The following is a 23234-nucleotide window of genomic DNA, read 5'->3' on the forward strand; positions in this document are numbered from 1 at the left end:
GAACTACCTACCGGTAATTTTAACACGCTATACCTCTACTTTAAAACTTTATTCAATTTTCCTTCCTTTATTACCTTCGAAATATGTTACTTTTCGTGTCTCACTTTTTTTCTTTACCAATACTTTCTTCCATGGTAGTGTCGAATACTTTTTTTATACTCTTAGATATTTAAGCAAAAGTTTTGTGCAGCAACAAATTGGTTACTTAGATAAGAGTAGAATTCTATTTATTTTTTCGCCTTGGAACTTATACTCTCTTTAAATTCGAACAGATACGAAAACCAGAAAATGAAACAGAAATTAAAGGGAATATGACTCCATCACCAGGCAACAGTTTCTTTCGGAATTATTTATGGTTTAATTAATTTAAAATCCTCTGTCTCATACCATTTACATGTTGTTTATGCACATATCATTTTATCGTAAATACGAATACAGTACCTAATTTTTCTCTAATAATTTGCATAATGTAATCTGCTGGGCTCACACTGTAATAATTATCTTATTTTGAGCAGACATCTAAATGTTCAAGACCTTCCTCTGTCTCGGTACCTGAACTTACTTAAAAAGAAAGCAAGAGGTATTATAGAATAAGTTTATCTCCCACACAAAAGTGCTGAAGTCAAATACGTGACCTATATAATTATGTTTCTGTAGGTATAATATGAAAATACCAAAAGCAACAGAAACTAAAATGAAAATTTATTGCCCTGTCCAATTGTAGAGGTTTTAATAAATTAGACAAATATATATATATAAACGACAAACCTTGGGTCCTCGATGGGGCAACGGTAGGTATACCGATTTACAACACTAAAATAAAGGTTTCGATTTCTCTCGAATTTTGTAATAAGCAGGCCACTACAGAAAGTAAATATTCTCAAAAAAATATTCTCATTAAAACCGTTCAAAAGTATTAAAACAGAAGCCCCTAAATGAAGTCGTACAGAGACGCTCTGCTGTAACCTTCCAGGTTACTTAAGTAATGCCACAATATTCAGTTGATCAGTTTAACATAAATCAACTGTACAGAGAGTATCGGCAGAATGCCCAAGCTATTGACATAGTATGGAGAGCGTTACCTAGACTGCTGATCGGTTGTATGAAAAGTGTCATCATAATACTCGCTGCTAACAGATTGTGTGGAATCAACAAAATGCACGGCCATTTACAGATTATATAGAAAGTGTTACCAGCTTGCTGAAAAATTATGGATAGAGAGAGTGTTATCAGAATGCTCGACCACATATAAATTGTATGGAGTGTATTACCAGAATTCCCAGACTGTTTACAATTTGTATGTCGAATGATTCATAGATGAAGTCATCCTTCAGTAAACTACAAATGGTCACTGTACTTGTAGACCAAACACAACCAGTATTTACAATGTAGCCGTCATATCGATTTTGTTACGTCGAAATAACATTTTGCAACACAGCTATTGATTTTTTTTAACCATTTTGTAAGAAAGTTTACCTTATGTTTTTATACCTGTATTGGTAGTAGTTCCAATAGTTGTCAATGTTGGGTGTAGAAGACAAAAACTAAAACAGTTTCTTTGATTGACTTAACTTAGTGATAGTTCCTTTTCTTTTTTATTCACTAGTACATCTTACAAAAATATGGTATATAGTAAGAAGCTATCTACTTTTATTCCACCCAGCGCAAAAGAGCACGATGATATACCAGAACCGAGTCCTGTTGGGTCAAACCTCGAATTTTAAAAATACAAGCTTACATAAGTTCAAGTACGTATTATTGGTTTACAGTGTTTGCTGTTCATAATTATTGTGAAAAAGAAAACAACAACTGCAAGATAAAAACGAATATTGCGGACCATATTCACACCTTAAGAAGAAAAAAATGATCGAATCATAAATTCTCTCTGTTAAAGTTATTTCGTATAATTTCCCAACCACCATTCAAGAAGCTAAAATTCAAAAATTTTCTCGCATTAGAGGACTACCGATTTTTTTTATTATTATTTAATATTTCTGTACGTTTCATATATGCTTTGAATATGTTACAGCTTAATAATCTAGGCTGTTAAGTTAAACGTGTCATTTTCGAGTTTGAAGATAAGTACGAAATGTTCGAGTTTGTCACAGTTTAATCTTTTTAACTATTGAATGTAAATATGATATAGTCGAGTTTGTCACAGTGGAATCTCCTTTATTGTAAAGGTAAGTACACTATGTTCGATATTGTCACAGTCTAATCTTCTAACTGTAGAAGTAAATAAGATGTGTTTGAGTATTAAATGACACACTTTCAATATCTCTCAACAACACTCCACTCTTCAAAGCTTGTAATCAACTATTTGGTGATCACAGTTTAACTCCTTAAAACATTCTCTCCATAAAGTAAGTTGTAACTACCGTTTTAATAATCATAGGACTTGTAACTTGATATAACATCCTAGTATTTTAATTAGTTTATACAAGTAACTTAAGTAATATTTTAATGGTCACAATTCCTGTAACTCTTTAGACATCATTCTCTTGCTAAAGTGTAAATAACGTTTTAATAATCAAAATTTGTCTAACTCTTTACATTTTCCTTCCCCTAAAGTTTTTAACTAATGAATTAATGTTAAAAGTTTCTATAACTTTTTACAATTTCCTTTTCTTAAAGTAGCTTCTAACAAATTAATGGTTAGTTTCTATAACTCTTTACATCTATTGTTGTTGGAAAGTATATGTTGTAATGGTAAACTGTAAATGTACTTGTATTGTACTTGTAAAATGTGAAGGAATAATCAGTTGATTTTGTAATTCCAGGTTCTTTAAAATTATGGTTGTCAACTGTATATAGCAAAACTGATTTATTTGCTAAAGAACATCAAATTTTTTGGTTATAAATTAAGGTAATTTGTGAGAAATGTATTTAATGCTTTGATCAACTAATAAACTTAAATGTTATATTGTACACAAAGTGAGGTTTTGAAAGATATGAAAATAGAATTCCTGATTTATCTGTCATCTATAGAGAAAAAATTACTTGTTTAAGGTTTTGGCGAATATATCATTTGGTTTTACATGAGGGTCAAGCACTCTCAACTAACCAACAGGTGGGATGCAAACAAATTAAGCAACAGGGATGAATGAGTTTACACTGATCTGATTTTGAAAAACAACAGGTACTACACATAAGAAATGGTTAGAATATTACTTACCATGCTTTTAGTCTATATACAAATAGGCTAACAGCAACAGTCGACAAGAAACAAGCTCCAGACAAGAATTTGCAAAAAGTATCTAAAGAAAGGTAAAATTATAATTTTAAAGTAATAGTTAAACTATTTACACAGACTATTTAAACTTTAACACCTTAAAGCATCTTCTCCATAAAGTAACTTCTAGGGATTACAGTTCTGTATCTTTTAACAAGATTTACACCTTAAAGATGGAATAATGTATCCCATGTTCAAGTGCTGAATCAGTGAATATATACAGTTATGGTCTATGTTTAGGTACTGGATCTGATGATGCATGTAAAATTGTGGTCCATGTTTTAGTACTGAACCTGAGAATGTGGTTTACATTGCATTGCTGCATCAGTGGATACATGAAAAGTTGGGGTATATGTACTAGTTATAAATTGAAGAATATGTGTAAAGTTGTAAAACAAAATGTTAAGGGACAACAAGGGGTTTATTGGTCCATAATCTAAGCAAACTTAAAACTATTAAGTAAGTAAATTTTAAAAAAATCTTACACAAAGCCAGCACTTTTCATTCATATAGTTATCAAGCTTTTTCCTGAAACTCACATTTTCTGCATCCACAGCATCTATAGGCAACCCATTTCAAAGGCCAACCACATCTTTAGAAAAATAAAACCATCTTAGCTGAAGACTCCTACCTTGTCAAAATTTATTTTTGCGTTCCCTAGTCCTGCTATTCTTACCAATGAGTATGAAAGCATATGATACATCAACAATATCAATCAATTCCTGTTACAACTTTAAACACCTTAATCAACCCCTCCCCCACCACCACCAACTTATTTTTTCAAGATAGAACAGTTTCAGTGATTTTACCAACCTCTCCATCTCAGGCATTATTCTAGTAATCTTCCTTTGAATTATTTCCAACAATTCAATGTCCTTCCTAAGATAAGGAGCCCAAGACTGAACACAATACTCCAACAGTGGTCTAACCTGTGACCTATAACAATGGAATTATACCATCTTTAAACTTGCATTTAATATTTCTGTAGATACAGCCGAAAATCTTATTTTTCCTAATACTACCAACAGCACATTGCTTGGATGGCTTAAGAGACTGTTCAACATCAAAATCCCTTTCATTCTCATATGACAACATTAAGGTTGTACATATATTATTTTGCATTTATTATAATTAAAATTAAATGCTTTATAAAATCCATCTGCCATATATTTATCCAACTCATTAAATGACCTAATGTATTTTATAAAGCAGCAGCATCTTCTTCACAACTAGCAATATTCAAGACCTTGATATCATCAGCAAATTAAATAATTTATTGAAATTTCCTTCATCTTTGTCCTTGATGTAAATCAAAAACAGTAAAGGCCTCTAAGACTGATCCCTGTGACATTAATCCAGTTTCATTGAACTCCATTTATAACAATCCCCTGCTTTCTTCCATCAAGCCACTCTTTCATCCAAAAGCTAACTTATTCCCCACACCTACAGGATAATTGTTTTTACAATCCTTTTACATGGCACTTTGTCAAATGCTTTCTGAAAAATCCAGATGCACCAAATCTACACCATTATCCTCATCTACACATGCAGTAATATTTTCAAAGTATCTCAAAAAAATTTTAAGTGAAACCATGTTGACTATCCAAAAGGATTAATCACTTTAAAAATCTCATAATAATAAAACTATTTATACAACATACATTGCAGGGATTGATTTCCCAATGATATGGTTATAAACCCTCAAACATACTATTGAGCCACCAGGAGTCAAAACCAAGATGCAAATGAAACAGTTTACAGTTCTGTAGGAACTGCAACTGTAAATCAGTTCCATAATATTTTGACAAGACAATACCAAAAATATGTTAAACAATCTGAGTTATAAAATTTAATATCTAAAATCTGAGTTCATTTTTAGCACATTATTTCATGACATTAATAACATGACTTGGTTTGGGTAATTATGTTTATGTTATCCTGAGGACCATAATCTATAGATATTAAACTTATATATAACATATTTAAAACTGCAACTTTAGTTCTTAAAAAATGTACATTTTTCACAAGATCATTATACAAGACTTTGGCATCGATCAAGTCAGAATGTTGCACTTTTGAAAAATTATAAATTTTATAATCAACTTTAAAGTGTATCTAATTTTTACAGTTTTAGGATGCAAACTGGAAACAAAATCTTACCAGACTCCAGAAAGTCTTAAAATCTCATTAGATTTTTTTAATAACTGAAAAATTTCATTTTAAACAAAAGTAACATTTCAGAAGTTAAAATTTCACTTCTAAATATTTTTTATTTACTGTATTTTATTATCCTTTACAATATTTTCTCTCTTAGCTGCAATTTTCTTTTGCTTTTTATTAGCCCTGTTTTTCAGAATTTTCTTAATTTTCTTCTTTTTTTCCCTCTGTTGTGCTCTAGTGCCCTGAAATGTCCGTGATAATGATCTTCTGAATATCTTCTTTTCGGCAGAATGTTCATCATGGCTGTAGAACTGTTAAGTACTTATTTTGATGATAAAAAAAAACAATTTTCTCATTTTTTAATAACTAAACTTATGAAAGGTTATATCTAAATCTTTATTTTTTCATTTATCACAATTTGTTTCTTTTAGAAGAAGCACTAAGATTTATGCAATTTATATATTTTTGGTGAAATTGCATAAAAAATTTATAAACAATATTACTTTAATCATGCATTTCAGCCCAAACCAACTAAATTTTTATTTAGTGAAATAATTAACTTAGAAACAAAGAATAATAACTCAAAAAGTAAACAATGCTCTATAACTACCAAAATGTTTCTGGCCTTTGCATGAAAAGAACCTTTAACATTTAAACTTTAAGCCTATATTACATTTGATAAAGGTAATTAACTCTCTCATCAAAGGCTCAGCCAACTTATCGACCATGTAACATCTCTGTTTTCATTAAAAGTGTTTACAGATTTAATACCACTAACTTTCAATATAGTTTTTATATTTTCACAAAAATTGGGCAGACCTTCACATACAAAAAAAAACTGTAGAGAAAGTATTTGTAATAAACTAAAATAAAGGTTACCCAATGAATATATTGACTACTTGTTCTGAATAATCTGTGTGGAAAGTAATTTCAATTTTAAGATCAAAAGTATTTTTCTTCATCAAAAGTCTCAGATTTTCTTTGTGTTATCCCGTAAATATCCTAAATACATTTCAAACATGTTTGTATTCAGTAAAATTTTATCTTTTATCTGTTATTTTCTCTATCCTATCTTTATAAGAGATCAGTCAATTTGACAGCCCTCATAACCTAAAAAAAATTATAAATAAATCTAATTTACCCTTTTCTTCTTTCTAGAATAACTTCGAATTGCAACATAAAACTACATTAGTTTATCCCAGCTGATTTTAAACTCATAACAGTATACATCTAATGATAATTACGTTTTAATGCTTTACTGCCCTTTGAACTGTGACTAACTATTTGGACTATTAAAGTTGTAAATCACTCAGAAAATGTGCAGCTCACTTTATACTACTAAATTGCATCACTCATGAACTAATATTTTCTGTGCCTATAATTCCAAAATATTTTCTACTTTCTAAAACATTTTTGTTTCTTGTCTACATTTAAAACTGGAATTTTACACTGAAATGTACCATATGCTCAATAATAGCAAGCACAAAGACAGTTACTGTAGCACAGCCTAGACCCTATGATATTGACAAACTTTCATGCAGAAAAGCCCTATTTTCATTCACTTTCAACAAATAGCAAATGAAACTAGCACAAGTTAACATTAATGTACAAAAATGGTTAAAACAGTTCAATGTTTTGAGAAACTGCATTAATAGCTTTCATTAAACAATTCTTTCCATATAATAATATAGTTATTTGGTTGAAATATTGACTAAGTTCTATCTCTCTTTCTCTCTCATAGCTGTAATATACATCTATTGCCACAAAAAGACTTGCTTTTAGTCTTTTAACCATGCTTTACACATACAAAGATCTTACAAAACTACAAAAAGAATATTGATTGTTTCTTTTCCCTCTTCATCACTCGAACAACTCTCATCTTTCTGTCCTTGAAGTCTTTACCATTTAATTCCAAAGCCAGCATCACAGAATCCATAGTCTGAAGGGGGAAAAAAATCAAGCTATCAAACTTATCTAAAAATCACAGAGAATCTAGTGTTATTATACACCTAGCACAAATCAAAAGGTATGTGTGATACAATGTTTTAAGATCACATAAAACAGAAAGGACCTAAAGAAAGAAACAAAATATCTAGTGTCCTAAAACACAGAAAAAGTTCCACAAGAAAACATTCTTAGAATCTAGAGTTGTAAAATACAAAAAGTGTATTGCCCCAAACCATACAAAATGAAGGAAATAAACAAACAAACAATACACAGAACTAATACTCAAGCACTATGAACACAATCATCTAGATAATTAGTGCATATCACGAAGTCTCAAATATGCTGTTAATGTCTTTGAGAATACCAACCACTGTGCAGCAAGTAATGCTAAAATATATTACTATTGTACACTTCAAGACCTATATTGTTCTATTTTGTTATGCTATCTTGGACTTTCAATTTGTTGAAAGGTTAAGAAAAATATAGGTTAAAAGTTCAACCCAAGGTTAAACTAATGTTTTGGACCGATAAAAAGTGATAGTGTTTACTAGTTGTCTCATTCTTGATCATTCACTCCTCACTTAGACACTTTTATAGGTACATAAATCAGGTTACATATACTTAAAGTAACTTTATAAAAAATGCATTAATTAATATATATCTTAATCATGTGTAAACCTAGTACAAAAGGAACTGTAAGAACATATAAACTATGGCTCTAAACTACAGAGGCTAAAATAAGACTAGTATTTGTTAATAATTTTGCTTCAGGTTTGTCAACTCAACTAAGTCTTGCGACTCTAAATTAACCTTAACAGTTTCCATATAAAACCTTCTAATGTTTTGTGTATCTTAACATACTTTTGCAAATTTTCAGTAACCATTAAGTTTATAGTAGATGAAATATCAGAATGTTTAAATAAGTATTTTTACTTAAAACTTCTTCATGACTATATGGAAATATAGTGTTAACCGTTTGAGTGCAAAGCAAATTTCATGTTAAAAATACTTTTCCTTTGAAAATTATCAAATTTATTTTGCATAATCTCTAAAGCCTTCAAATTAAATTTCAAACGTTTTTTAGTAAGTTAATATTTTATCTGTTATTTTCTCTACACTTAATCACCATGATTTATCATTGAAGTAATTTATGATTTTTTTGGTTATTCAAATGTATGTATAAAACCTAAAAACATTTTAACTTTCACATCTTCAACATTCAAAATTTCTTAAGGCTTAGCAAGTAGCAATGACTATAAAGGTTGTAACTAGAAGAGTTAATTGCTTGCTATATTTCTTTATTTACTTGTTTGTGTTTAAAGAAAAAATAAATGTATGAATGTGTTTGTAAATAGTAATAATCTACATACACATACAATTTATAACAATTGAAATGTGACTATATTATACCAAATACTAGTCCACTAAAACACAGCCAAGAAAGGTCACTTTGTAAAAACTAACAGTCAGTTTTATATTATTGGATAAGGTAACATATATACATGTGTGCCATGTCATTGTAACTTCTGTATTGTTAGCCAGGCATGGCTAAAAGATCAACATAATAAAAATACTAAATCTATATTAGTGTATAATCTAAACATTTATGTTGTTGTTTTATAATCTTTATCCAGAAAGAGGCATAATTTATATTAATTTCCTGATTTTATATTGTGATTATAAGATTAGTCAAATCAACTAAACCCATACAGAAATTTTGTGATGACAAGAGACCTATTTGAAGTAAAAATGTATCTCAGGACATCTGGTATGGGTATTAATACTTTTACCAATATAAAGCAGAGAGCAACATTTCAACCTTCTTAGGTCAAAACTTTATGTGCTTTATTTTGGTAAAAGTGTTAATACCCATACCAGATGTCTTGAGATACACATACAGAAATTTGTTAATGAAAATAACAAAGTATGAAATTTTTTCTGAGAAACATTTGATAAAACTATTTTTAATGTTTAATGTTAAAATAAAAACAGCACAAGAAAAGCATTCTTTAACAAATCTTAAGACTTAATAAAAACAATCTTTCTTTTTTCTATGAAAGCCTTGTAATGTTTACTGATAATCTACCAATTTTCACAAACATGTGCTTAATAATTTAAAAGTAATAGCATGAAAACTATAGCAAGTACAAAATATTTACAAGGTCAGTCCCAAAGACCGAGTCTGTGTTAAAAGAGTTAGGGCACAAAGGATCCTGTAAAGAAAGAAGCTTAACATATAATACATTATTACATTTTAAGGCATAAAGGATCTTGTCTAAGGGTAAATTTATCTTATGAAACATGATTAGTTGCTATTTTATACACTGTCAACTGAAGCCAGTTTCAAACATTAAGTTGATTAACTCCTTTAATACATGCTCAATCACAAAGTCTGACCTTGTAACCATTTTGAACTTATGGTTTTCAAGCTATATCTTTTAAATTACTAAATTTATTTCAATGAAATTGTATATATTATCAGTAAACATTACAAGGCTTTCATGCACAAAATATCAATTCTTTAAGAAATGTTTTTCTCATGCCATTTCTCTTTTAGAATGTTGACTAATCAAGGTATAAAGTAATATTAATTTTAAGATTAAAAATACTTTTATGCATTAACAATTTCCAAATTTCATATGCAAAATCTTTGGAAGTTCCAGATAAATATCAAATATTTTTCAAAAAACCTTTATATTTTATCTTTTATTTTTCACTATCAAATCTCTGCACAGGTTTTGTCAATTTAACCAACCTTATAACACCATGAAAAATTTTGAAAAAATATAAATTATACCTTATTCCAGAATGACCTTAAATTATACCATGAAAACACAAATATTTAGTCTAAACAGCTTAAATCTCATAACATTACACATTTATATATATATTTACAATTTTTATTATACTGATCTATCTATAATTGTGTATGGCTATTATTACAAAAGTTGCAATGACTAGGCACATGTGCACTCATGTTACCTATCTAAGAATATAAAATTGGCCTTTACAAAATGACCTGTTTTGTGTGTTTCAGTGGACTAGTATTTTATAAAATATAATCACATCTTGGTTATAATAGATTGAGTGTTTGAGTCAGTAAGTATAACAATATCTCACCAAAGAGAAAAGATAAGAGGTTCTCATTTTACATTCTACCTTGTCAATATTGGTAAGCTGAGTTTCTAATTAGTAAGAAACTATAGACTTTGTAGTTGGACACCAAATATCTAATTTGAATAAATGCTCAATTCAACATACCACATAAAGCAGAAAAATCAATATTTTAGTGTGTTCTTTTAAACCTTTCACAATAGTCTCGATATAACATAAACAAGTTCATCTACACATTTGCACTATAACTTTTGATACAATATGTGTATCTCCACAAAATTTGGTAGACTTTTATAACAATCACTGATTTTGTGTAACAAAAATCAATTTTTTAATGAAATACTTTTACCAAAGATCTGTTTGTAAAAATATCAATTCTGTTTAATTATTAGTCTGAATTCAAAGTGATTTCATGTTATGATTAAGAAAACTATTCTTCATCCCAAAAATCTCAAATATTATTTGTGTTATCTCTAAAACTTCCTAAATACACCTTAAATACTTGTTTTCAGTACAACTATATTTTATGTTATTTTCTATAATTTAACTATGTGGGGTCTATCATTTGAACAATCTTGTAACCATCAAAAATTAGGAAATGAATACAAATTATGCTTTTCTCATGCTGAAATGACTACATATAATAGGAAAATACAAATGTTTAGTCTAAGTAGCTTAAGTCTTATAATGATATATGCTATATTGACCTTTCAGTCATGCCTAGCTAACATTGCATAACTTACATTGATGCAGTGCATGTGCAATCAGGTCACATACCCAGTAACAATAAGAATCATACACACCTACACTGATACCATAGAATTCCACTATAATTCACTAAGCTTAGTAACTTATATTTATATTTAAAAAAATTTGAAACTTTGAATAAACTACAGACACACCCTATCTCATTGAAATCTTTGATCAAAATAATGCTGTATCATTTTCAAAAATTAAACTGACATAGAAAACCACTCTGGGGACATTCTAAGCTACTGATTGGTTATTCGTATGCCACCTTTTAACTTGTATTTGGGTTTAAAAATATATGAAATTTTGAGCTCACTAAAGTCTTACCTTACTGCTTCAAATCTAGTAAAAAAGGAAAGTTGTATAATTCAGTAAATAAGCAAAATAAAAAAAAAACATGAAGTCATAATTTTTTATTTTGCCTTGATAATATTAGTAATTTGATTTCCTAATTTGTACAAAACTACATATTTAGTATTTTAACATCACAAACATGTAATTTTAAAAAGTTCTGCATTCAACATACCATGTGACTCACTAAAATCTACATTTAGATGCATTATTTTAACACTTACTTTTAAATTAAGAAATTAAATAACTGATCATACTAATATAAGAATTATAACCTACAATTTGATTCCAAACTTACTGACAAATTCATTTAATGTCAACAAATGCAACGACATGGCTTTTGATTCACGACCGGACCGAAAGGGTTAATATTTATTTTTAAATTAAGAAATTAACCAATATATATATATATATATATATATATAGAGAGAGAGAGAGAGAGAGAGAGAGAAAGACACACACACAGAAATATACAATACTAAAATTTGAATTACAATCTGCAATTTCATTCTAAACTTACTAACATAAATTCAGTAAATAGCAGTTCAATAAAATTTTGAATGTGAGTCAACAAATGCAATAATGACATGGCCTTTGGCTTATGACAACACAGTTAAAACACATGAAATGTCACACTTTTTTGGAATGTTCAAAAAATATAAAAGAAGAAATACTGTTTAAAATTTTATTGTCATTCACATGGTTTATTGCTCTTCTTTTTACTGTGAGTTACACTTGACAGTGAAATTTTACTTATTTCAAACATAAAAGCTAAATTACTGCACCAGAAAATACATCACCCCTCCATTATACTTCCTGATACTAACTAAACACAAAGATAATTTACAGATTATAGGTACTAAGAACTTGGCATACAGGCTAAAAATTCAAAGAAATATTATTACTAAGATACATTTCTAAAAATAACAGAAATCACAAATTCTTTGCTGTTCTTTATACAGTTTTTATAAGTGTAATAATTACATCATCAAAAAAGTAGACCATGAATAGTGCACATCCATAAATCTATCAAATGTACTCTTTTCACTACATAACCCTATTTCTATGGGCAATGTCATATCACGTTTGGTGATTAGCTTTCAAAATTTTATTGAACTACTATTTATGAATGTATTCCTACAAGTTTGATATCAAATTGTAGACTGTAATTCTTAAATTAGTAAGATCAATTAATTTCTTAATTTAAAAGTGAATATCAAGTAAGAAATCCTAACTATTGGTTTTTGTGTGTCATATGGTATGTTGGATGCAGTGCTGATTCAAATCAGATGTTTGTGATGTCCAAATACAATGTCTATAGTTTTTTTACAAATTAGGAACTCAAATTACTGATACCAACAATCTAGAATATAAAATAAGAACATCCTATCTCTTCTACTTAAAGAGATATTATTGAATGTACTGAATCAAAACACTGGACCCCATCCACTTCTTTCCACTTTTCAAAATGCTGATCTACACCTACTTCCGTCTACAAAATGTGAATAACAATTTAAAAGCTTAGAATGTTTTCTATGTGATTATCTGAGCCTTTGTAAAGTATTAACATAGCAAACTTTATCTTTTCATAGTGGATTTAAAATGATAAATGTGTTTAGTGAACTAGAAATTTCATATTTTTTTTAAGACCCAAAAGAATATTACTAATCTTGTAAATTATAGTGGAATTTTATGGTATTGATATATTAATACATAATTTTTGGTTATTTCAAAATGCATATATAAAACCTTAAAGAAACAAAATTATTTCATTTTACATCCTCCAAATGGAAATTTTTACAAGGCTTAGTGACCTACAAATGAGTTCAGTTATAACTAGAAAACATTTATTTTCTATAATTCTTTATTTATTGTTCTATGTTTTAAGAAAAACAACTGAAATTAAGAACTTTTTTTTAAAACAGTAACAATGTATATAAATATAAAATGTATTAAAACTGAAATGTGACTATTTTACAAAGTACTAGACTACTAAAATAGAACCAAGACAGTATTTTTGGATACAGTAACATTAGTGTGCATATCCAGCATCATAGCAACTTCTACAGTGTTAACCAGATACTACTGAAAGATTAATATAATAAAAACAACATATGTAAATGTTTAATGTTAGGAGATTTAAGCTACTTAGACTACACATTTTCACATAATATTTAGTTATTCTAGAATGAAAAACATAATCTGTATTTATTTCTTAATCTTTTTATTGTGATTATGAAGTTGGTCAAATTGACAGATATTGTATGGAGTTAGGATAGGAAAAAAACGTAAAATATGAAGTCTTACTGAAAACAAACATATGAAATACGTTTAGGAGGTTATAAAGTGTATACAAACGATATTTCAGATTTTTGGGATGAAGAATAGTTTTTTAATCATAACATGTAAATCACTTCTCACTCAGACTAGTAATGAGACAGACTCAATACATTAATTGACAAATCTTTCGTAAAAATACTTCATTTAAAAAAAATCTGACTGTTCAAATGTAAAAGACGTGTTTACTAAACATTTACCAAATTATGTGAAGATATACATACTATATTAAAAGTTATAGTACAATTACTTAACATGTGCAAGTGTGCATATGACCTCATGTATTTTATACCAAGCTTACTGCAAAATACTCAATTAACAAAGGCAAAATTTTAACTCTTCACTTTATATACAAAATGTGTGGCAATCAGTTCATTACTCTCTAAATATGTAACATTTCACAGAAGTACTGTCCCAAAAGATCAGTAATGTTTCACAATATACCATTAAGTGTGAGAACAAAAACAATATCATGGAATCTTAATTCAACATTAGCATAAAAACAACTAATGGATAATTTTTGGGTGAGTAACACTAAAATATATAAATTAAACCTTAAACAAAATGAATCCAAATCCCTTCCCCAGCCCACTGAGAGGGTCTCGAACAATACGAACACCAGCAACATCGCCACACTCACTGAAGAACCTATAAAGTTCTTCCTCTTCAGCATCTAAAGGAAGAAAAAAATTTGCAATCTATGGTGGTGCTTTTGGTGTTCTTCACATTATCTTACACTTTTATAGAAAACTAAGAAAACGATGTTACATGTTAAATATTTGGTATTAATATACAAATAAAAGACAAAATTTTAATGTTTTGGCTAAACAAAACCAAGAAAAGATAAGAAAAGTGCAGTCAATTCAGAGAGTCTTCATAAACCATTTTTGCTTTCTCACATTTTTAAACTAATAACCTTGTATATCTGTACTGTGGCCAAAAAAGTAACATTTAAGAACTCTGGCTACAGCAAAAATACATACAAAACATATCTTAATTAACCCTTTCACAATGGGTAATGGGTCAAAAGCTGTGTCATTGAGTTTGTTGAACTTATGAAATTATATTAGTAAGTTTAGTATCAAATTGTAAATTATGAATCAAATTTTAATATCATATATGAGATAACCTATTAAGTTAAAAGCAAAATAATAAAAGAAAACACCTAAATATAGATTTTACTGACTCACGTGGTACATTGAATACAACACTCTTTATGATTGTGATGTCAAAATACTAAGTCCCTAGTTTTGTACAAATTAGGAACTCAAATTACTAATATTGACAAGATAGAATATAAAATAAAAACCTCATATCTTTCTATTTTTTGCTGATATATGGCTTATGTACTGAATCAAATACAATGACTGCATTCACCTCTTTCCACTTTTCAAAACAGTCCCTATTAATACATTTACTTCAATATACAATAAGTGAATAACCAATCACCAGTTTAAAAGTCCATCTGGTAGTTTTTCTCAGCCATTTTAATTTGTGAAATGGCTATCATGTTCATTTGAACAAAGATGTAAAGAAGGTAGATTGTGTCTTTAGACTGATCAAAGTTTCACATTTTTTAAAAATTTAAATACATCTTACTTGAGGGGTGGGCAACTTATTTTTCATAGTAGCCATAACTGTGGCTAATGTAACAACATTGGCTACACTATTAAAAAAAAAAAAAAGTCAGTTTAATTAAAATAATTGCATTTTAACTAACCTTCAATGTGAAAATTGATGGGGGTTTTCATCAACAAGTTTCATGAAATTTGGCTTGATATCTATGCTCAATGAACATATAGTTCTTCCTCTAAATTTGTCAGTAAGCCGAGATCTGTATCTAGACTTGAGAAAATTTAGCGTAGAAAATGTTGACTTGCATACAATGTGGATCCAAACATGGAAAATAATTTTTAAAGTGCTATCTTTGGAAGACTCACATTTATCAGAATAGTGAGCCACATCTCTCTGATAGAACATTTTTGTTTACCTTTAATGTGTTCTACAATTTGCAGGGTCAGCATCTCACCTTCAAATCCACACTTATCCAAAGACGAAAAAGATGTAATTTTCTTACTAAAATTTCCTAAGTCAAGTTGAAATGGATCATGCATAAATTAAAATATCAATTTCCAATTTTTAAATTCAAAGAAACGTGATTCAAATTTCTGAGAGAAGATGTTTGATCCAGTTTACATATAGATCATCTTTAGCATCAGAGAAATCAGTCCTTATTATTTTCTAGAAAACTATTCAACTTTGCAAAATGTTTCAAATCATTCTTTTGTAATTGCTCTGCAAGGAGGTTTAGCTTTAATTGAGATTCATGAATAGACTGTGTTGTTCGCTTATTATTTTACCTCTTCCCTGAAGCTTCGTATTCATATTATTCAAGTGAGCCATCATGTTGCACAGAAAGTACAAATCACACTGCCATGACAAAGTTCCAATTTTAGGGAAATTTTCAATCTTACCTTTTTCAACAAGATACTCTTTTATTTGAGGAAATAAGGAAGTCAATTGTCTTATGTCAAGACTTTTCCTCTACTTAACCATCTTACATTTGTAAAATCAGTAAGGTCATCAAAAGTACGGTCACTGCTTTTCTTCAAAGACTCAAACTGTTGATGGATGAGAGAAGTTCCACTTCTAATATAACTCACAATTTTTTACATCAATGTCCATTAAATTTTTCAATTCATCACTTTTAGACATCTGAGCACATAAATTTTTCTGATGCAAAATGCAATGGAAAGATGGAAGCATGATTTTTCTTTTTTTTAGCTAGAATCCAAGCTACTTTGTAGCTAGCTAACGTAAGTTCTATCGATGATAAAAATCTTTTTAGGCCTCCACTGTGTTCATAAAGTAGTGCTCTCAGACGACTAATTTTATTCATACGAATTTTGGTATCAATTGAAAATTTTACATCAAATTCTTTGTGAAAATTGTTAGTGTTGCTTAAGGTTGTATACTTTATTATTCCTAAAAACTTTGTTACACAAAAGACACACTGATTTATTATTTGCTTTAAACACTGCAAATTTCAATTCCCAACTTTCATTAAATTTTTGTTTCACATTTTTCCAGTCACACACCATTCTTTTTTTGGCAGTAATGCCAGGATCAATTAGATTGTCTTTACATTCTGAGTGTTCACCATCACCTGGATTCTTTTGTTTTCAAATAATCCACCTATCCATATTATAAGATAAGAAACAAAATATAAATACTTGAAAGTTGCACAATAAACATATGTATACAAGCACATGCAAAACAATGCACATTCGATAACAAACATCTAAACCTGACTGACGTTACAAAATTTGCAGAGTCTATGGCAGTGATGAAACCAGCAACATTAGTCATGATGTGAGGCAATGAAGTTGCTGATTACCAAACTTGCAATCAAAAATAAATGATGGAAAAGTTTATTCCTAAACTCAAGATGGCCATAACTGTACTATCCACTAGCCACATGGCTAGCAGCCATGGAGTTCTCCACCCGTCTTAGTTACTAAGCTTAGTAAACGATAGTGGAATTTTACTGTATCAGTGTAGTTATTTATGATTTTTTTGTTATACAACTGTGTATATAAAACCTAAAAATAATTTTGTTTGGTATCCTTCACATATGAAAATTTAAAAGGCTTAGCAACCTATTTCCAGCAGCAAACAAGTTCATAAGTCATAGCTAGAAGAGATAATTCTTTACTTCTTGAGTTATTGTTTTATATTTTAAGAAAAATAAGTTTAATAATTTATTTATAAATAATACTAATCTATATGCATACATATAAATTGTACAATAATTGAAATGTGACTGTATATTACAAAATACTAGTCCACTAAACACAACCAGCCAAGACAAGGAAAACTAAAGGTCAGTTTTATCTTACTGGATATGTAAGATGAGTGCACATGCACCACGTCAATGCAAGTGACATAATATTAGATAGGCATGACTGGAAGGTCAATATAATAAATATGTAGTATTATGAGACTTCAGCTACTAAGACCAAACATTTATATTTTTCTGTTATAATATATAGTTATTCTGCCATAAAAAACATAATTTATATATATTTTTTAATTTTTTTATAATTGTTACAAGGTTGGTTAGGTAACAGACCTCATACATTTAGAGCATTCAAAATAATATAAAATATAAAATCTTACCAAAAACAAACATTTGAAATATATTTAGGCTTTATAGACTATGCAAATAATACTCGAGATTTTTGAGACAAAGAATAGTTTTCTTAATCATAAAATGAAATTACTTTGCACTCAGACTAGTAATAAAACTATTTTCACAAACAAATCTTTAATAAAAATATTTCATTAAAAAATTGAATTTTTTTGTGAACAAAAAACTTGTGATTTTATGAAAATACACTACAAAAAATTATAGTGTAAATGTGTAGATGAACTTGCATATTTTACATCGAGCCCATCATGAAAGGGTTAAACAAAATCTACTATAAATATTTGATATAACACAAGTTTCTAAGATTTATCTCCTAACGTCTTGAAAATTGTCAGATATTTCAAAAGTTATCAACAATCAACGGAATGGTGTTCGAATTAATAATTCTCCACTCTTCCTAGATATATCTGAAATTCAATATACTTATTGTATCATGTAATAAGCAAATTTCTTGATTTAAATCACAGGATTAAATAAATGTTGTCTATAATAAATAAAGCATAGTTTCTTGTGCATAAGTTAGTACTTACTGAAAGGAAGGTTTCCAATGAAAACAGATCGATTTTTATTGTACTGATGGCCATTTATAACTCTGTCCACCCTCAAATGATGACCTTTAAATAAAGTTCCATTACTGGAAAAAAAAAAATATATATTATTCCATATTAACATTCCAATCAATTAATATAAATTAAAGAGAAATATTATGGTATTCAAATAAACTTTGTTTTTGATGGACCTTAAGAACTTTAAAAATAGGAATATATTTGTGTGACAGAGAACCTACTTAATGCATACTTTTATAAACCCTCTTCATTCTTATTCTCATCTAAATCTCTTAAGATGAACCTCTTGGTTTGAGGGGATTTTTGTGAATTGCTTAATATAACCTTGTTTCTAAATTCAGAATCAAGCACAAAATACTTACAGACTGACAGCCTCCTCAGCACTCTGAATACTACTGAATACTATGTAAGCATTAATGTTATTTCTTTCTGGGTGAAAAGTTTGCCTAAAAATAAACATTTTGAACAATTCATATAATACTACAAAATAAGTAGTGAAGATCTATGCAACTAATTCTGTAAAAAATAGACCTTATATAAAACAAATGACAATAGTATTTTAAATATAAAGACAAATTTAAAATATATTTTACTACAATATGCAAGTTCTCATTTCCACTGAACATATAAATAGATATTAATATAACATATTTTTGAAAACTGTATTTTTTCTGTGTTTCTTATAAAATACATATGAACAAAAAATACCTTTTATTAAAAACTTAAGTTGTATTTGTATTAAAGTTTAACTGTTGGAAAAAAAAATTAAGATATATCTAAAGTAACCAGACATCATCCCAGTGTTATGATAAGAATCTTTCAGTGCCCAAACATCTCATTTTTTTATTTTTATCAATAATAAGCGTTTTTTATTCTCCTATTTAGCACTAAGCTTCTGAAAACTATAAACTAGCATTCAACAGACAACATTTTTTACAGAATAGGGAAAATACCACACAACTAAGACAGACCAAAGAAAGTCCCCTCTGAAGTTGGCTGTAAGTCAAGTTGAAGTAGATGGCAATTATTGTATGCAAATGGAAGATGCTGTTCACAGAGAATATTCAATTTCAAGACAAAAGTAAATCAAAGAGAAGCATGGTAATTATTTAAAACTTTACAACAAACTCCTCACCAACAAGTGATTAAAATTCTTCAATTATCAGAGGTATCTGTAGCAGCATGTAAGCAAAACTATTTTTACATTATTATTATTTGCAAAACCATTTATAACTTTCTTTGAAAGAAAGAGATCTTCCAGTTTTAATAAACATAACTTTTTTGTTCACAACTCATGTTTAATATTCAAGTCACAAAACATTTTTTTTAAAAGAACTGATAGGTGATCATAAAAAATAGTTCCTGAAAATCTTAGGACAAACTCCTGATCAACAAAAAGTTGAATGGAAAATAGTTACACAGGTAGCTACATGTGACAGCAATAATATAAGCATAGATAACCTTTTCACTTGATATTTATTATCTGTACGATTTGTTATTTATAATCTGAGTGTGTACTAGCTTTATGATTTGTTTTGATCACACTAAATGCATGAAAGCAACAAATACCTTTAGTATGTAAGTGATAACCAAACGTTATAACACCATTAAAGCAGTAGCATAAATCTGCAAATTGATAAAATGAATAATCTGCAAGAAGAACAGGTATTTTAGACAATTTTTCAAACTACTTTATTTGCCTATAGATAAAGATGCAAAGTGAATCAAACCATTGATAAGGGTGGACTATTTAAAAAAGGCATCATCCATAAATATTGTTATATTAATACACACACACACACACACACACATATATATATATATACACACACACTTTTTTCACTTACTTAATGACTGCTACTCTTTTTGGTAATTTTGGTTTGACTGGGATCTATAAAAATTAGATATAAATTCAAGGTTTTTTCATTTCTATTTCTCAATGTGCAATATCTTAATTTCTTTAACTGATATGACATTACAAAAAAGGCAGTTAATGAGCAAACATTCTAATTTATTCATTTTAACTCTCATAATTTTACCCCTAGTTATTTAACCCTTTCTGCACAAGTAACTGAGACAATGCTCCAGATAAAGAATGTACTGGCATAATTCCCATACAAAAACTAACCACTTACATCCTTAAAAGAATAATTAGAAGTTGTTTTACTGCCAAAGAAAAACAAAAATAGCTTCTACCACTATAGTGGTAGTACAATGATTAACTGTTGCATTACTGTAGCTTTCTGCAGGTCTGCATACAATTTGCAGAGTTCATATGAAAGAGCTACAAAAATAAATGTTATCTAATCTCCAGCAGTTTCTATTGCTGCACTCATAAATGAAACAGTTTTGTGTGCAAAACAAACAAAAGTTGTGATGTCACTATTTGTGTTTATTGTGACTACATCTGGTGATATAATTTGCTACATTAATCCTGTGCCAAATTTCACCTTGTGAAATAATAAAGCAATCCATACCCAGTTAAAGTAATTTTTATCACAAAATGTTACTGCTGTAATTTGTAAAAAAATTTATTTCCAATGACAGAATTCTAGGAGTGAATACTGCTTACAGAAAAACATTATCTGGAGCATTGCTGGGTCACATTCCAAATTTAATTAAACAACTTTACTATCAATGTATGTCAATGAAATTAACAATGTATAATTTGAAGTCTAATGCATCTATATTTCAATTTCCTTATTTCAAAAGAACCCTAAAAAATAAACTTCAGTTTGGTTCTCTTGTTATGCATGAGCATTAAATTCTGAACTTTTACTTGGTTGTATATTCAATTGGTGCAAAACAACAGAGCTATCTGTGTCAAAAACCACAAAAGTCAAAAGTGAAACACTAGAAAAAATAAAAATAGAACAAGTTAAAAGCTAAACAAAGCCAAACAATTTGCTAAAAACATGAACAGAAGGAAACACCTTACAGGGTTAGGAATATAAGACCATGCTTTACAATTAAGATATTCTGCCTTAGAGTAGCAGGTGGATGTGGCAATGTTAACATCAGTACAAAAATACCAGTAGGCTGTATAATTTCATCTTTACAAGCCGATATACATCAGACAGCAGAAATTCTTTGGATGAAAAAACCAGCAAGGACCTCTAACTTAAGGATGTTCTTTAAATACCTCTGAAAGATAGCTCCTTATAATGAATTCAAAGTAGCCTCAATTCATATGTGCACAATGGCTTTGTTTTCAGAAGAAGTTCAATATCTGTGGAGTGTAGATGTTTCTACCAAGAGTTTACAAAAATGTAAGTTCATGATAATTTTAAAAAAGAAAGAAAGCCCCTCAACACTCCCTTTTGATAAAAAGAAAAAAGGGAGAAATTTGGCCTATTAGAAAGAGAACAAAAAATCAGAAAATGAGGTACAGACCTAAGTGGTGACTAGACTACAAGTATTTCATATGTGATCACTTTTAAAAGTCATATTAATTATTACCTAACAGCATAACCTCTTTGCAATGAGATCCTATAAACTACAAGGCTAAGTATAGAAGGTAATTGTGGTAAAATGAATTTCTTGTTTGAAATTAACTCAGTTAAAACACTTTGGAACATACACATAAACAGCACAGTAAATGTAATTTATTTCTAGACAGACATCTACACTTTTAGTTGTCTGATTAAAGATTATAAAATCTTAGATTTATGAACACTCATGCATCATGCAAAAAAACAAATCTGTAGTTTAAGTATTTTTTAAAGGTTTCTTTTGAAATAAAGGAATTAAAACTCAGGTAACATAAAACCACAATTTATAATATAAATTATGACACTAATTTCATTGACATATGTTGATAGTAAAGTTGTTTAATTAAATTTTGAATGTAACTCAGTGACTGGCACTGAAGGTAGTTTAAAGGAGTTAATGAAAAACATGTTTCTGATAATAAATATACTAAAAGTAATTAAAATTACCAATAATTATATAAAGAACTACTTTAAAGCTTCCACTTATAGGCCTTAATACAAGATTATATTAATAAACAATCTACTTTAGTCTTTTCACAAGTTATAAGAGGAAAATGTTACTTACAGCTGATCGTATCCTTACACTTTGTATTTTTCCAAAGTGTTTAAAAAGTGTCTTTATAGCCTGTAACGAGCAAAACAAAACTTTTAGACAATAGAATTAACGTTGGATTAAAAAAATTTAATTATATTTGTTATTTCTTTTTACATTAACCATTAACATTATACTAGAAACACTTGAAGTCACAACCAAAGGTAAAAATTCACTTTCCAAAAATATGAGCACAATCATTTGTGCCACTTTCTGTCTGTCATCTGAACAAGCTTAAATAAATCTAACTACAGATACAATTTTATTTGCAAACCTATCAACAAGGTGACCACATAACAAAGAACCTCTTATCTTGGCTTTCAATACTCGTAACAATGATCTCAGCCCTTCTATAGACAATTTCTAGCCCTATTCATCTAGAAATCTGGAATATAATGAACAATTTTCAACAACTGAATCAAACTATGCCTCCAATTCTCTATAATCAAAAAGCATATTATAGCCATCAGTTACTGTAGTAGCT

The 23234-nt window shown here is 28.8% G+C and overlaps 1 protein-coding gene across 8 annotated transcripts in view; it reads right to left on the reverse strand.

The window, feature by feature from the left end:
- Positions 1–1638: 1638 nt before the first annotated feature.
- LOC143244633 (uncharacterized) overlaps positions 1639–23234 on the reverse strand; it is a 56105-nt gene continuing 34509 nt past the window's right edge. For 6 of the 8 annotated variants that reach the window (XM_076489665.1, XM_076489660.1, XM_076489668.1 and 3 more), the window contains 8 exons: positions 22724–22783; positions 20515–20558; positions 19030–19113; positions 18632–18735; positions 14446–14564; positions 7229–7331; positions 5510–5696; positions 2971–4168 (listed from right to left, as the gene is read on the reverse strand). In XM_076489665.1, coding sequence (XP_076345780.1) covers positions 3979–4168; positions 5510–5696; positions 7229–7331; positions 14446–14564; positions 18632–18735; positions 19030–19113; positions 20515–20558; positions 22724–22783 — 891 coding nt within the window. In that variant the 3' untranslated portion in view covers positions 2971–3978. Of the gene's footprint in view, positions 1713–2970; positions 4169–5509; positions 5697–7228; positions 7332–14445; positions 14565–18631; positions 18736–19029; positions 19114–20514; positions 20559–22723; positions 22784–23234 lie in introns of those variants that run through there. The other 2 variants (XM_076489661.1, XM_076489662.1) reach the window with 2 other exon arrangements.

The sequence above is a fragment of the Tachypleus tridentatus genome, chromosome 2 (genome assembly GCF_004210375.1).
Source record: "Tachypleus tridentatus isolate NWPU-2018 chromosome 2, ASM421037v1, whole genome shotgun sequence".
Taxonomy (NCBI): Eukaryota; Metazoa; Arthropoda; class Merostomata; order Xiphosura; family Limulidae; genus Tachypleus; species Tachypleus tridentatus.